At 45.8% G+C, this 15638-nt stretch overlaps 2 protein-coding genes across 3 annotated transcripts in view; one reads left to right on the top strand and one right to left on the bottom strand.

Annotated features, from left to right (window-relative positions):
* ZNF397 (zinc finger protein 397) overlaps positions 1-15638 on the top strand; it is a 44781-nt gene that overhangs the window by 9907 nt on the left and 19236 nt on the right. Inside the window, exon 1 of one of the 2 annotated variants that reach the window (XM_072949013.1) lies at positions 14968-15173. The exons of the other annotated variant lie outside the window; for it this stretch is intronic. The gene's annotated coding sequence lies outside the window, so the exon portion shown is untranslated. Of the gene's footprint in view, positions 1-14967; positions 15174-15638 lie in introns of those variants that run through there. 2 annotated transcript variants of the gene reach the window in all.
* ZSCAN30 (zinc finger and SCAN domain containing 30) lies at positions 673-15615 on the bottom strand. The gene is made up of 4 exons (XM_072949016.1): positions 15296-15615; positions 9795-10306; positions 9228-9366; positions 673-3407 (listed from the first exon to the last, which is right to left on the bottom strand). The coding sequence occupies exons 2-4, from the start codon at positions 10200-10202 to the stop codon at positions 2473-2475; spliced, it is 1482 nt and encodes a 493-aa protein (XP_072805117.1). The 5' UTR covers positions 10203-10306; positions 15296-15615; the 3' UTR covers positions 673-2472.

The following is a 15638-nucleotide window of genomic DNA, read 5'->3' as shown; positions in this document are numbered from 1 at the left end:
CATTGAAACAAGTCTGCCCTTGGTCTCCCCAAGCTCCCCTGGGAACAGCTTTGCTGCTCCTGCCCCACAAAGTGAACCCTCCGGGCAAGGACGGCCCGTCCTTCCCCATTCAGAAGGAACTGACCTGGAGAGTGTGTCTGCCGAAGGGAGGGGAAGGGTGAGCCAGTAGGCAGACCCAACCCCTGCTTCCGGATGGGCCAGAACCAGACCTTGCTACTTGGTAACATTACTGTTCACAGCTGTCTTGTTGGCAGGTGCAAAGGATCACAGCTCTAAGGGGTCATGGGTTTTTTCTGCACCTGTGTTTCTCTGTAGGCGCTGCTGAGAGGGGAGGGGAAGGCCGTGGCATTCTCTCAACTCCCAAAGCAAAGCGTCCTGATTCTGGTGGACACAGAATGCCTGTGTGTTTATAGAAGCTCCCTGATCTCATCCCCACGTTCTTCCAACCACAGTGCAGCCCCAGAAGTCCCCTCAATTCTGTGATTTCACGAAGTTGGTGAACTGCAGCCTCAGGGACTTAGCTGTCATGTCCAGACACGCTTTGGCCCAGGGAGTAAAAGCTAAGAACACCAGTTCGCTGGCTTCTTCCCACAACTCTCCCCCTACCCCCAGCACCTCTCCAAGTGTGTTTGTGTGCTCCCTATTCCTGAATGAATAATTTCAATGCAAAACTTAAAACTTAAATTTTATTATAAGACATTTTGCATTACATTCTAATACTAAACAATTGAAATATATATTCAAAAGTATAAAGGTTAAAATCAGTTACTAGCAATTATTTACCAAATAAGATTTCTACCCCAAAAAATATTAGGACTGGGGGGAGAAGCTAATAGAAGTACTCCAAAAATGTCCACAATGTTTCTACGGATGGCGGGATCATGGGCGATTTATACTGTCTCATTTTCTGTACTGTCAACATTTACAGTTAATTCACAATCAGGAAAAAAACTATTAAATGATATTAAAAACATGAACTCATTTGATTGCCACCTATAGGAAAGGCAACTCTGTCCCTTTGAAGGATCTTTTTAAACTGCTGATTGACCTCGCTCCATAAACATCCCATAACCTTTGGACACAAAGGCTGTCCCCCAGTTGCGCCGCCTCTGTCACCCACAACAGCGTCTTGACCACCACTTCTTCACGAGTGACAGTATCAGGACAGGAAATCAGCACATCTTAGAAGATGACTCAGACTTTCTCTTCGGTATTAACTGCCCTCAGCAGTTAACTGTGGGTTAATTAAAACTGCCAAAATAAGAATTAGCAGAGAAGCAGGGTTTTGAGGAAGCTGAGGGGATAATTCAGCAAATATTCATTGACTTCAGGTAGCTTAGCATCTGTGAGCCTGGTGACAAGGGGAGGGAACACGGAGTGAGGAATAGTGGAGCCTCAGAAGGCAGACCTCCCATCCCTGTGTTCCTGTCAGCTTCCCAGTTCCTGGGCTCCAGGGCCATGGGACACAAACACTCCAGTCCCCACTGTCCCTCTAGCCTCCAACATGTAATCTTTCCTTAGTGGACAAACATGCCTTTTTCCATACAACACAGCAGCCTTCCATTACACTAATTCCCCTGAGTACTTCCAGGACTCTCAGGTCACTCTGGGTCTGAGACAGGCTACCCAGCTCAGTGACACAGAAAGAGAGGAACCAACACTTGTCCTGGTTTCTGGACCAGGGGCTACGAGAACAAATTCTGGCGAGAGAAGAATCCAGGTGAAGGGACATCTCCAGATCCTCTCCTCATGTCACTGCATGTGCTCTAACCTCCACCTGGAACAGTCTTCTCTTCCTTCTTGCCTTGATCCGCCAACTTCTACCCACCTTTTATGTCTCAACTGAGATTTCATCTCATTCAGGAAGCCTTTAGTGACTCATGGACCAGGTTAGATACCCCTGCCATGCATGTCAACAGAATCCTGGATTTATCCTACCAAAGCACTGATCACATTTCACTGCAATCACTTAACTCTGGGACGGCAGCAGCCAGGCCTGCCTCAATGGTGGGCACGCAGCACACGCTAAGTAAATAAGTAGACCTCAGCTGACCTCAGCAGGAAGCTCAGGGCGGAGGAGAGAAAGAGCAAGGCAGTGGAATGAGCTACCATTCCCCAGATACTACTAAACTGATCCAGGGCATCATTCAACACTTCACAACCTCACGAGTCAACATTTCAGAGAACAGAATAACTCCCAGCACGTGCCTCCACCTGCCAAAGGCACAGGACGGGCTCCTTGCCACCGGAGGCATCCCCTCTTAGACCATCAGACAAGGCAGGATCTTGTCCGCAATCCTGGATTCACTGTGAATCGCAACACTTCAATAGGCATCTTTGTGTGGATCTACAATACTTAACTGCAGTGGAAGGACAGGAATTCTGCTCTCAGGAAACCTCCATCTTCTGTGGAATCTCACCCATGAAGTGAATTCCTAGAATTTCACAATTGTACAACAATTATCCACAGAGTTAAACTCTGGTGTGAGTTCTCTGATGCTGCATCAGTCCTGATCTATGCCTAAATGTTTTCCCACATTCACTACATTCATAAGGCTTTTCCCCAGTGTGGATTCTCTGGTGCTGGGTGAGGGCAGAGCTCTGATTGAAGGACTTCCCACATTCATTACATTCATAAGGTTTCTCTCCAGTGTGAATTCTTTGATGTTCAATAAGGATAGAGCTTCTACCAAAAGCCTTACCACATTCGATACATTCATAGCCTTTGTCTCCAGTGTGAATTTTCCTATGCTGAATAAGGGCTGAGCTCCGGCTGAAGGCTCTCCCACATTCGCCACATTCATAAGGTTTCTCTCCAGTGTGAATTCTGCGATGCCTGATGAGCTCTGAGCTGCCCCTGAAAGCTCTTCCACATTCACAACACTCATAGGGTTTTTCACCACTGTGAATCCTCTGATGTCTAACGAGGTCCGAGCTCAGACTAAAGGCTTTGTCGCATTCTTTACAGGCGTAAGGTCTCTCTCCAGTATGAATTCTCTGATGTCTAATCAGCTTGGAGCTCTGGCAAAAGGCTTTCCCACAGTCAAAGCACTCATAGAGCTTTCCCGCCGTATGAATTCTCGGTTGCGTTACAACGTTTGAGTTCAGACTGAGACCCCCTTCACTTTCATTACCTTGCAGTGGCTCTTCTGTGGAGACCTTCTTGTTGAAGCTTGCCAGACTGAAATGTCTTCCCTGAGAAGGACGCCGACTCATTCTATTCCCCACAGCACTTCCTCTTGGCTTCTCAAAGTTGTCCAGACCTCCCAAAGCCTCTTCAACTACCTGTCCTGAAGGACCTTCTCCAGGGAGTCTCCCTGGGGCTCTCATGGCTGCCGAGGCCACACATTCACATTCAATACTTTCTTGCTTTGCTGTCAATACTCTGTCTGCCACCAGCTTGCCATCTAAAAATGCGAATAGAAAATGCAAGTATCATTTGCTCCCCTCATTGGAAGAAAAGAACCAAGTAGAGCAGGAATAGAAAAGAAACCAAATGAAATAGCTATTTACCTAGTAGGAGGAAAAGTCTTAAAAAACTAGCTTCCCTGTCTAGAATTTAGAGAAGTGGCCTGAAGCAGCGACAGGCGGCACCTCAAGAGTAATTCAAACACAATGAGAGTCAGCATTGGAAAGGGGGGATGGTGAACACGGAAAGGCATTAGTTAAGGGCGATGGTGATCAACAGGGGTAGCAGTGAGAGACCAGTTAGCCAGGAGATAATCTTGGGTTAGAGGAGAAGATGAGGTTTTAGATAATGAGGGGAAAGGAAGAGGCATTAAGGAGTAATTAGAATAAAGAAAGATGGGAGTAGGGATATAGCTCAACGGTAGAGCTGTGTGCTTAACGTGCAGTAGGTCCTGGGTTCAATCACCAGCACCTCCACTAAAAAAAAAAAAGTGTCTAAGAGTTTTGACTTGGTAGTGCTTCTAGAAAAACAGGAGAGCAGAAGATACAATTAGAAAATGCTCTAGGGGTTAGAACTGGACAGAGATAAGTGGTGCAAAGGTAATCACAGATTCTGGCAGGTTCTAAGTTGATCAAATGATTATAAGCCAATAGAATAAGACATGCAGAGTGCAAGAAAAGGAATGCTGTGAGTTCCTGGCTCATCTGGGGTCAGGTGGGAGTCTTATATGCTCTTTTTTATGTATAAATGGTCAAAGAAAATGGATGGAAACAAGAGGCAGATGTGACTGGCTGGTGACAAACCTTCAGCTCTCATACAACTTGCCCCTCTCATTTCTAGATTTCTAGTAACTTAGAACAGGAAACTACTAGATAATGGCCGAGATAATGAATTATTTTGAGTGGAGAAAAGCTGTGAAACTGCAAAAGTTACTTCCATCCTCCCCAAAGTCCTCTAAACTTTAATGCATTTTACAGATCAGGAAACTGAGGCTCAGAGAGGCTGCATAAGGCCACAGAATTAATCACTGGTAGAGTCAGGATTCAAGCAGAGATGCTGAACATCAAGGCTTGCAGTTTCCCTCTAGGTCATCTGCCTTCCCTGCTGGAAGGAAGCAGGGCTGTAGTTGCACTGAGACAAAAAATAATTTAAAAACCCTTTTTATTTAGCTTTGGAAAAGTTAGTTTTTATATGAAAAGAACTACTTCTTTCTGATATTCTTAGAGCTCACAACACTTCAAACACACAATAAAGTCTCACAATGATTACTTGACCAAAGGAGAGGGCTAGCCAGCTTCCCTTGTCCTCACTCCCTACCAGAAATCCCAGATGGACAGCACCACCTCTTAGGACAGAACACTAACGTTCACACTGTTCCTGGGTCTTAGATAGAAGTTCAAGTTTCCAGGCTGTGCTCGTTCAAAGGGGACAATTTATGAACCAAAACATAATACATAATACATAATACAGGTAGAAGAATCATAAGCACCACTAATGAAGTCTCCGACTTCACCACTAATGAGAAATTTTCTGAAAGTAGTAAATAGGTCAACATATAAAGAGTATAAATTGTAAATGGTATAAAGTGGTAATAAAATCATGCAGGGACAAAATTAGGGCTGTGGAAATCAGAACAGCAATGTAATTTATAGGATTTAAAATACCTCTTCAAAGTCTGTAACTACATGAAGTCAAATTATGAGATCAGAGAAAACCGTGATCTTAGATGAATTGATTAGGAAAACATTAAGATTCCTATTCTTTCAGAAAGAAAAATACCATAAGATATCACTCATATGTGGAATCTAAAAAAGAAAAAAAGAACACCCTAAACTCATCTACAAAACAGAAACAGACTCGCAGACACAGTAAACAATCTTATGGTTACAGGGGAAAGAGGGTTGAAAGGAATAAATTTGGGAGTATGAGATATACAAATTTTAGCCACTATATATAAAAATAGATATAAAAAAGTTTCTTCTGTATAGCACAGGGAACTATGTTCAGTATCTTGTAACAACATTTAATGAAAAAGAATATGAAAACATATGTGTGTGTGTGTGTGTGTGTGTGTGTATACACACATGACTGGGACATTGTGCTGTACACCAGAAATTGACACATTGTAACTGACTATACTTCAATTTAAAAAAATAGTAACAAAAAATTTTTTATTCTTTCAATTATATATTTACATTAATACAAAAATATTAGGATCAACAGTTAACTGGAGTAATTCCTGGAAATGACAAAGGGAGATTAAAAGTAGAGTAAGAAATGATTACTTGAATATTTAGAAATTCTGGTACAGAAATAACTCAAGTAATCTAATATCTTCAGATTATAGGTACAGATTATAGATGCACTTTGGAGGAGAAATAAGCCATGGGTTTCTCTGTAGAAGAGTTCTTTTCTATGACAATCCCCTCCCCCGACTATTTCCCTACCTGTTCAGTGACCTGTATGGCCTAAAACCCTTTTAACTAGGGTCATGGACTTTAGCTGCTCATTGACAAGTATGCTTCTAGCCTTAATGCTGTGTAGATGATGCTCCACTGCCCCCGCATCCCCGTTACAGCATGGTGCCTCCTTCCCCCAGCTGCTGTGAGCGCTGGCTCCTAACGACCTGCAGCTGCCCCCTTCTCTGGAGAGTTGCCCTGGCTGATGAAAGCTGCCTGGCCTAGGAAATTACCTCCATCCTCACCGGCCCCCCCAGTCCCTGCCTCAAGAAGAGACAACTCAGTAGTCCAGTTATGCTCTAGGGGATCCCCCCAAAAACCCCACCTCATGGATTAAGCCAAGGCCAGGTTTTACCCAGGACCACATCACTGCTTGATCTTTTCCCCTCCTAACCCTACCTCTCTCACTCCATCACAGATTTCTCCTGAAGAGCATGCCCTCAGTAAATCACCTGCACTCAAATCTCCATCTCAGGCTCTTCCAGCAAGACATACTGTTAGGCTAGTGAAGAACCTACAGGAAATTATATATTATATATTATATAACCAAAGGTGTAAGGTTGTAAAAATGACATGGTGACTCTTACAGTCCCATCACGGTGGATCCCTCCAATGATTTAAACATTAGGACCTAGGAGAAAGATGTGAAATGATCCACACTAATTCTTCAGAGGCGGAGCTAAGACCCTCAAGACTAAAGGGATATCAGCATAATGAGATTTATCAGGAGCCCAGTCAAGGCCATTCAAAGCCATCTACTTAGGGATCAGCCATAAATGTAAGATGAGGAAATTTTGCTAAGGCCCAGGAAGGCTGAAAGATATAATCACTGCGGTGATAAGCTCACTGAGTCAACAACCTAATGCCACTGTGAAGGGGCAAACAAATAAAAAGATATAGAGTGCAACAAGAGCCAGGGGATGAATCTACTCTACATTTTAAACTAATCAGATCCTCATTGGAGTGCTTTTATTTTTTGATCCCCGTACTTCAAATGAACATGGAGACGCTGAAGCATGTCCAGAGAAATGAGCTACGAAGATCAGAGAGATGGAACACAGACGGAATCAGAGGCAGTGCAACCATCAGTGAGAACAAAGTCAAAGGGCAGGGTACTCACTACCCTCAAGCAGAGGTTGTTTTGTGAGGACTCTGCTAAACAAATAAAATAAAATGGAACGAAATTAAAGCTGGAAGTAGTTCATATGGACACAGAGCAGTAGCTTAATACCATATTAATTTGCTGGTCTGCCTGCCATAACAAAATACCAAACACTGGATGGCTTAAGCAACAGAAATTTATTTTCTCACAGTTCTGGAGGCTGGAAGTCCAAGATCAAAGCGTTGGCAGGTCTGGTTTCGTCTGAGGCCTGTCTCTCCTTGGCTTGCAGATGGCCACCTTCCCCCTGTATCCTAATACAGCTGTCCCTCAGTTTGTGTTGTTTAGGTCCCGATCTCCTCTTCTTATAAGGACACCAACCGTACTGGATGAGGGCTCACCCTAACAATCCTGTTTTAACTTATTTACCTCTTTAAAGGCCCAATCTCAAATACAGTCACATTCTGAGGTACTGGAGGCTAGGGCTTTAACACAGAAGTTTGGGGCAGGGGCAGAGTATAGCTCAGGTGGTAGAGCGCATGCTTAGCATACACAAGGTCCTGGGTTCAATCCCCAGTACCTCCAATAAGAATAAATAAATAAGTAAACCTAACCAAGATCCCCCCCAAAAAAAAATTGTGGTGGGGGGACATAATTCAGCCCATAATAAATATCAATATGAAAAGCCCAAGAAAGACTTGAAAAAATTATAGCAGTCTCTGTTATTCAAGACCTTAAAAGAAAGAAATAGAAATATGCTACCCTAACTGACTTAGACATTTACCTACTTCAAGGCAGGGGACTTCAGGAGATGATTTTTTTAAATCCACTTTAATGTAGTTCTTGCTCGGTGCAGAAGATATTAAGTGGGCTCACTTTAATGACGTGTCAGGGAAGGCCGGGAAGGCGTCTCGGCCTCGGTATATAGATGCATGGATTCCCTTGCTGAATTGCCAAGGTCCGAGGTCTGGCCCTTGACCTTGTGGCCTCGTAAACCTAACTTTATCATCATACAATGAACAGATTTACCTCTGGGGGTTAACTCCCATTAGCCAAGCTCGTGAAACTGAACAATGAAACCATAATAACAATTAATGAGTTATGTAACCATCACACAGACCAGACTAGACTAATGCATTTTCTTATTATAGCTAAGCATCATGGGAATTTAATAAGATTGCTTGGTAAAGATAAAATCAGAAGGGTAGCTGGGTGTAACAAAAGTTTAATGAGAACAAGTTAATAAGCCTGATGTATCTGCTGCCCATAGGAATGATTTGGCCAGTAACAGCATCAAAGCCCTTTTGGTCAAGCTCACATCCACCCTTCAGTGCCCTGCCTGTGATACTGGAACATTTCTCCCTGGCCAGCAGGCATGATGTGAGCTTTACCAGCAGGGGCGCCAGACAGACACTGGAGGAGGAAGGGGCTTTTCTTTCTGGTTCTGGTGTGCTTTTGTCCCGGCAGCATGGTGAGCACTCAGCAGTGCTCACCTCCGGTTAGTTTCAGGGGCACCATCCCCGAAAGTTTCCAGCAAGTTCTGAGTCATGGTACCTCTGCAACGGGGGACCTCCTGTCACCCCAGAGGGTAAGTTCTGCTCCCCAGCACACACACGCCCTTCCCTTGTATCCGTGAATGGCTTCTCTCTGTACCCCAAAGACAGTTTCCCAGCAAGTTGGCCAGCACAGCGCTTCGGCGAACATGTCCATCCAGCTGTTTCTCTTCAACAAGCCCTGGGTCTCAGCTCTGACAGGGGAGGGGAGGATGCGGCACCCTCCTGCAGATCTGTTCCTCCCTTGGACGCTTGGCCTCGACCCCAGAGACTCCTTATGTGTGTTATTTCTGTATACTTTAGGATTGTTTTCAATCAATAATTAATCCCCTGTCACAGTTAATAATTCTTAATATTAAACTTTCCCTGTTCAAGCTACTATGTGCTTTCTGATACATTATTCATCTCCATCTGAGGGACTACCTTGCCAGTAGGACCATAAGATTAAAAAACCAGAAAACTGGTCTTTGAATATTATGGGTATTATTGGAGAATTTTATTAGAGACCTTAATTCTTAACCCCCAAATCAGATATTATATTGGAATTGTAGATTCTAGGCAGAGTCAATGGAAGAATATTTCTAGGCAAGGGGGCCTTTCCACCAGACTAATGAAAGCCACAAGTGTACTCGTCAAGAAAATGAACCACGCCATGGATTTAAGCCCTCCCCTCCGTTCTCAACCCCAAACGGACTGTGGCTCCTCACCTCGCTCATAGAAAGCCTGGGCTTCCTGCGTCTTACTCTTACACTGGTTCTCCAAGGGCTGGAGCTGGATACTCAGTGACTCCAGCACTCCCACAGATGTCATTTCCTTCCAGATCGTTCCTTGGCCGTGAGCCGTGTCCTAGGAGTAATCAAGCACCAACACTATGATTCTGAGAACAGACAAGAGGAAAACCCCTAGAATAACAGGGCAGGGCAGCCAGAGTCAGAAACTCATTTGGATGATTAGACAGAAAACAAGAAACTAAAAAGCCCTACTGACTCAATCCCAGTGGACAAATAATAACCTGAAAGACAAAAATGTTACGATTCTCTGGCAGCCGAGTCAAGGCCACTCAGAACGGCTTCCCCAGCAACTTGCAATTGGTAAAACAAGCAAACAGAAAACACTTGCTTACGGAGGGAGGGTGTAGCTCAAGTGGTAAAGTACGTGCCCAGCACACACAAGGTCCTGGGTTCAATCCCCAGTACTGCCATTAAACAAATAATTAAATAAACAGATCTGATTACCTAACCATTCCCCCCACTGGAAAGAAAACATCTGCTTACCTGTTGCCGTGGCTCATCAAGCTCTTTCTCCAGCTCCTCCAGCATCGCCACGGCTTCCTCTCCACTCTCTGGCCGGTTCTCCTGAAACCAGGCCTGCAGCTCCTCAGGCAGCATGGCCAGGAACTGCTCCAGCACCAGCAGCTCCAGAATCTGCTCCTTGGTGTGCACCTCCGGCCTCAGCCACTGACAGCACAGCTCGCGGAGCCGGCTCAGGGCCTCCCGGGGCCCCACGCAGTCAGAGTAACCGAACTGTCTGAACTGCTGGCGGAAGGCCTCCCGGCTACAGGCCTTTCCCTGAAGGCTAAAGTGCTGCCCCCAAACATAATTTTCTTCTTCAACCTTCACAATTATGAGTCCTTCTTGTTCTTTTGGAGCATGGTAGGTCAAGGCTGCAGACTTTCCTGCCATTCTGCACAGAGATGGTCTGAAGAGGCTGCCCAGTCGAGCAGGGAGGGGATGGGATGGAGGTCTGCGTCTGAGACCTTTCTGAATTCCAGCTCTCCAGGGAGCTCCTGAGGTGGAAAATGCTGATGTTACACAGGGAAGAAAATGTGCTTAGAATATAAACTCAGGTGTTTAAAGACCAGCTGCCATGGAGTGAAGCACTGTAAAGAAAACTGCCCAAAAGGGAGCTTCCGTATAAATGATACATTTATAGGTGATTCAGGAGTTTCTCAGGATGTGAAATAGAAAATTTAAGTATCACTGAAAACAATTCAACCTCTGGTAACAATGTGAGGGACAACATCAGGGATGATAAATAGTGCTGAAAGATCATGGGAAGCAGGGAAAACACTCCAGTATATTACTACTTCTCAGAATAAGCTCCGTTTTACTGAGCACCTACCAGATGCCAAGCACTAGCTAGATACTTAACATAAATTTTCTATAATTTCCCTAATAATTCTATTAGGACAGTCATAATTATGCCCATTTTCCAAACGAGGCTACTGAGAATCATGAGGGGAGCCAGTAAGAAGCAGAGCTGTACTCTGAACCAGAGTGTTTAGTTCTTTCAATTAAGCCACAGGGTCTCCCCAAGGAAGGGAATTTGCACTCAGGAAACATCTATCACGGGCCAGGCTCTTTACAAATACAATTTTATTGGGGTTTGTAAGTAACACTAATAGGTGTGTATTATCACCCCCATTTTACAGATGAGGAAACCGAGGTTCTTGAAAGTTAAGTAATTTGCCCAACATCCCAAACTGGTATACAGCAAAGTCAAGGCTAGGATAGCCCAACTCTAAAGTACTTGCTTTTTATAAAAATTACAGAATGGGTTAATGCCCAGGACAATCTTGATTGATACTATAAATTAAGAATGATGTGAAAACGTTAGGAAAAGGTCCTGGAGAACGGCCAGGATGAAGGTACAAACAAGGAAGAATTATTCTTGACTTTAAGTCACAAAGTTGTAAGACAGCACAAAGGAGAGAGAAATGGATTCCTTCACCCATTATCTCAGCAAATACTTGAGCTATGTGCTCCGCATTATCCTGAACAAACTCTCAGGATTAAAATGTCTGTCTTTAAAGGACTCCTGGTTTAGTATGGGAAAGTGACAGGCAAACAGGCAAACACAGCGCAACAAATCCAAGGATGGAGCAAAGCGAAGTAGTACAAGGAAAGACACCAAGACCCGGGGGAGCTGCCTGCCTGGGAGGAAACATCTCAGCGGAGTCTGATATGAGTGAGGCGCGTGAAGATGCAGAAGCAGGTCATTCAGGCAAGGACAGTGGGAATGAGAGGATGTGGCCAACCGAGGAAACTGCAGGTGATTCAGAGAGGCCAGACTGTCACCTTGCCATGGCTCAGAATCAGCTACCGAGCCTGGACCTCAGGACAGACTTACTGAATCAGAATCTCCATGGCTGGAGTTTCAGTAAGTGCCACAAATGCTTCTGATGTGCAGCCAGGGGTAAAAACCCTGAGCCAGAGCCTGGGGCCGAGCTAAGGAACAGTGAGAGAGGACAGACCTAAACACAGAGAAACCTGGCGGTACTTTTCTTCTTTATTTTGCAATATTTGAAAAGTGCTAAACTCATCTCCTTAATTATTATGACAAATTACATTTAAGAAATCCCACGACAATACATCGTCAGACCTGTGCATCGTGTATGCAGCATTTACCAAAGGCTGTATCGTACTGATGTGTGCTCTTTACTTAATGGTCACTGGTCAGTGTCTTGTATCTTGCCTTTATTTTCAAAATGTTTGTGATAGGATTTAATTTTTATTATAAATATTGTGCCTCAGCAACTTGTTCTCCATGGGTGGCTGAAGGGAAGTTTCTCATTACGAAGGACTGTCGCTGTTCCTTCTCCATCTCCTTCACAAGTCCACCCTCCTCTACATCAGAGTTCGAGAGGTCAGCCTTAAGTCCACCAGTGTTCTCACTCCCTCCCAGGCAATCTCATCCTTACCTTGCGTTACCAGCCATCGCTAGTCTGGACCTCCCATCTGAGCTCCAGCCTAGTTTACCCATTGTGACTCACTTCCATCACAACTCCTCTTGAATTTCTCAAAAAGACCTCCAACTCAGCACAACCATGACCACTTGATGATTCCTGCCATCCCAACCTGCTCTCCTCCCAGTGGTCCCCTCCCAGGAAGTAGGAACCACCATCCCCTGCACTGCCAGAAACCTGGAAGCATCCCTAACGCCTCTTTCCTGTATTTATTGCAAATTAAGTCCTACTGACTCGATTTCCTCTCTCTAGAATCTGCCCTTCCCCATCTCTGCCACAGCCATCTGCATTCCAGCAACTACCCTTTCTGTCACACTGCACAGTAATCCACAGTCTATTCACAGTGTAACCACAGTGACCTTTCCAAATGGCAAATCTCATCTTGTTCCTCCAACCAGTTTTAATAAAGCAAAAGCAAAAACAGGAAGAAAATCCTTTAGACACGGAGAGGCTCTCTTTGATTGTGCTCATCTCATCTTACAGATGCCTGGGCGGCACCCCAGCCTGAGTCAGAACCTCCTGGGTGGCGTTATATACTTGTAAAATATTCCACAAGTGATTCTGCTGTGCAGGCAGGGTTGAGAACCCTGCGCCAGCCAAGGAATCATGAGAAATGCACTCCTTCCCTCTCAGAGCACATCTCTCACTTTGTCAGTATACATGCTGTCGTGGGACTCCTGGGTTAACACCTGTCTTCTCCACGATTAGACTGTAAGCTGCATCAACGTTCTGGCTCACCACTTTCTCTCCATCACCCAATCCGAAGTATGAGAATCCAAAGAATGAGTGTCGCTACAGTCAAGAAAGGAGAGTTTCAAACAGGCAGTGGTCAACATCGCCAAATGCCTAATCAAGTCTGAAAAATGTCCCCGTTTCTCATACTGCAGGGAGGTAACAGCTCACAAGAAGAGCACCAGTCTTGGAGTCCAGCAACCCAACAATTTGGAATCATAGGGTAGCCTCTTACTAGCTGTATGACCACTGAAACTTTCTGAGATTCTATTTCCTCTCCTAAAAATGGAGTTATAAATGCTTTCATTGCAGTGTTCTTATAGGAACTGGAAATAACATTAAATACCTAGAGTAGTGCCTGGTGTATTAAGCATGTCTTTTTATTCTGATGCTTTGACATCTGGGGCCTTGCTGATACTGGAAGGACAGCCCTTCCCAGGGTTAGCAGAATCTAAGAAACAGTAAAGTAGCCTGCAAGCATGTCTTTCACATGCAGACCAACCAATCCAGAACTGCCCCACCCCACCCCGCTGCCCCTCACCTCCTGTAAGGGGCTTTCACAGCCAGGGTAATCCTGGCCCTGCCCTAACCACTCCCTAGGCCAGGTGCCAGACAATTAGGGACAATCCCTATGCCTCAGAGCTCACTGAAATTATTCAAACCAGCTCATCCTAAATCTGTTTACTTTGCCTCACCTGTTTCTTCCCACAGAAACCACCATAAACCACCTTCCTGCCCACTTTCCCCTCACTTTGCCTCCTGACTGACCTTGGTGCTTCACCACGTGGCTCTGTGGGACATGGCATGCCCTGCCCTCCTGGGAACTGTAACAAACTACCTTTTCAATGGCAATCATCTCCTGACCTGTTGGCCTCACCATACCTGAATAAGAAACTTAACATTTTAAAACACTTGGCCCAGAGTAGGTACTCAACAGACAGTAGACACGGGGCAAGGAAAAGGTAAATTTCATGTCAGAAGACATTAGTTATACTATACGGTAAGTTTACTGGGGAAACTTACCAGCCAGGGGTGAGGAAAAGGAGCATAGGTTCCCTATCCTTCCAACATCCCACAGAAGGGAATTCTGGAGAGAGGCACTGGTATTTCAGGGGAGAGCTCCTTTTATCTTCTTATAGTGTAAATGAGAGAAAGCAGCCTTGTCAATGGGGGGCGTAAGTCAACTGCTTTGGACCAGAAGTGTGGATTTAAGTGCCAGTTGTTTATGGAGCTGCCTAGGGAACACAGGTAGGGAACTGGAAGCCTGGGAGATGAGATTCTGGTCCCAGTCACCTCTTAGTTCAAGCAACCCAAGAACCTCCAGGGCACTTCTGGACAATCCTGCTGGCTGCAGTATAATGTATGGGCATTGTCTGCTTACTTAATTGTAACAGAAGACACTAATTGAGCTTTTATTATAGAGTCAAGCAGTGTCTACCAGTTAAGTCAAGCACTTAAAACAAGTGTCTTCAATCATTTCACCTTCACAGCAGTCTACGGCCTAGTCTAGATTCTTCTGTTTTACAGAAGAGAAACAGAGAAGTTATGCAATTTGTCTCAGGTCACATAGATTCTAAGTGATGTAGTTTGGACTGTTTTGAAACCAAATGGTCTGATTCCAGAGTCCATACGCTTCGATGTGTACTCTGCTGACCTGCCCTTTCACATCCGCCTCCCCAACCAGAGCCCTTTCTAAGAGAGCTTGTGTTTTTGCACATTACCAATAACAACGTTTATTGAGTGCCTACTTCGGGCAGGCACTGTGCTAGGCGCTGATCAAAGACTCACACCACGGAACTTAAAAATAGTAGGAATCAGGTGTTAAAAAGCGCACAAAATTACCTGATTTAATCGCGGTAAGAACTACAAGGGAGAGAGGCGAAAGTGCTCTGAGAGTGACAGGTAAAGAATCTAACCTAGACTGGGGAAGCCAAGAAGGAAGGCTGAGCCCGGACTCAAGAGCGAGCTCTGGGCCCGTGAAGTGGGAGGGAAGAGCCCATCAGCGCCTCTCTGACTCCTCTGCTAGCAGCCTGGCACACAGGAGGCGCCCCGTCAGAGCCTGCCGAGTCAGCGGACACCAGGGCGGGTGGAGGAACCCGCAAGCGGACAAACGCATGAAAGGATGTACGGATGGATGGGCGGGCGGACGGTAGCGTCGAGGAGGCGCGGCCACCCGGTACAGCCGCAGGCTCTGCCCGGGGCCGAGGCAGGCGGAGGCGAAGCGGCGGGGAGGGCCGAGGCCGGACAGGGGTGGTTTGGGAAGCACCCGGGGCCGCGCTGCCGGACCGCCTCACTCACCCTTCGCTCCGGGGGCTGCGAGGACCCGCCCCAAACAGGGAGCCGAGCGGCCTCGGGCCGCGCGCGCCGGAAGTGGGCGCGGCGCGCCCCTCTAGGCCGCCGGGAGGACTGCAGCTCTGTGGCGGGCGCGCGGCGCTGGGTTCGGAGGACGGTGTGAGCTGCCCCGCGGGAAAGAGCGCATCTCCGGGTGGGACTTGGTGGGAACAGCCCGGAGTCCAAAACGGTTGACGGGAGACTGAAAGAGGAAAAAAGAAATAGAGATAGAGCTTAGTGTAGCATCAAGGAAATAAAAATAGAATCCATTGGCTGCCAACAGTGACAGTTCTAGACGCTACGGAGAGGA

Source organism: Vicugna pacos, chromosome 24 (assembly GCF_048564905.1).
Source record: "Vicugna pacos chromosome 24, VicPac4, whole genome shotgun sequence".
NCBI lineage: Eukaryota > Metazoa > Chordata > Mammalia > Artiodactyla > Camelidae > Vicugna > Vicugna pacos.
Note: the sequence above shows the minus strand (reverse complement) of the source record. Positions and strands in the feature narration are given on the sequence as shown.

Bases quoted from the DNA above. Each gene is read 5' to 3' on its own strand.
- ZSCAN30 (XM_072949016.1), bottom strand. From the start codon at position 10,202: ATGGCAGGAAAGTCTGCAGCCTTGACCTACCATGCTCCAAAAGAACAA. The intron at 9,367-9,794 runs GTAAGCAGATGT...GATTACTCCTAG, and splicing joins TTGATGAGCCACGGCAACAG to GACACGGCTCACGGCCAAGG. The intron at 3,408-9,227 runs GTGAGGAGCCAC...TCGCATTTTTAG, and splicing joins CCAGGCTTTCTATGAGCGAG to ATGGCAAGCTGGTGGCAGAC.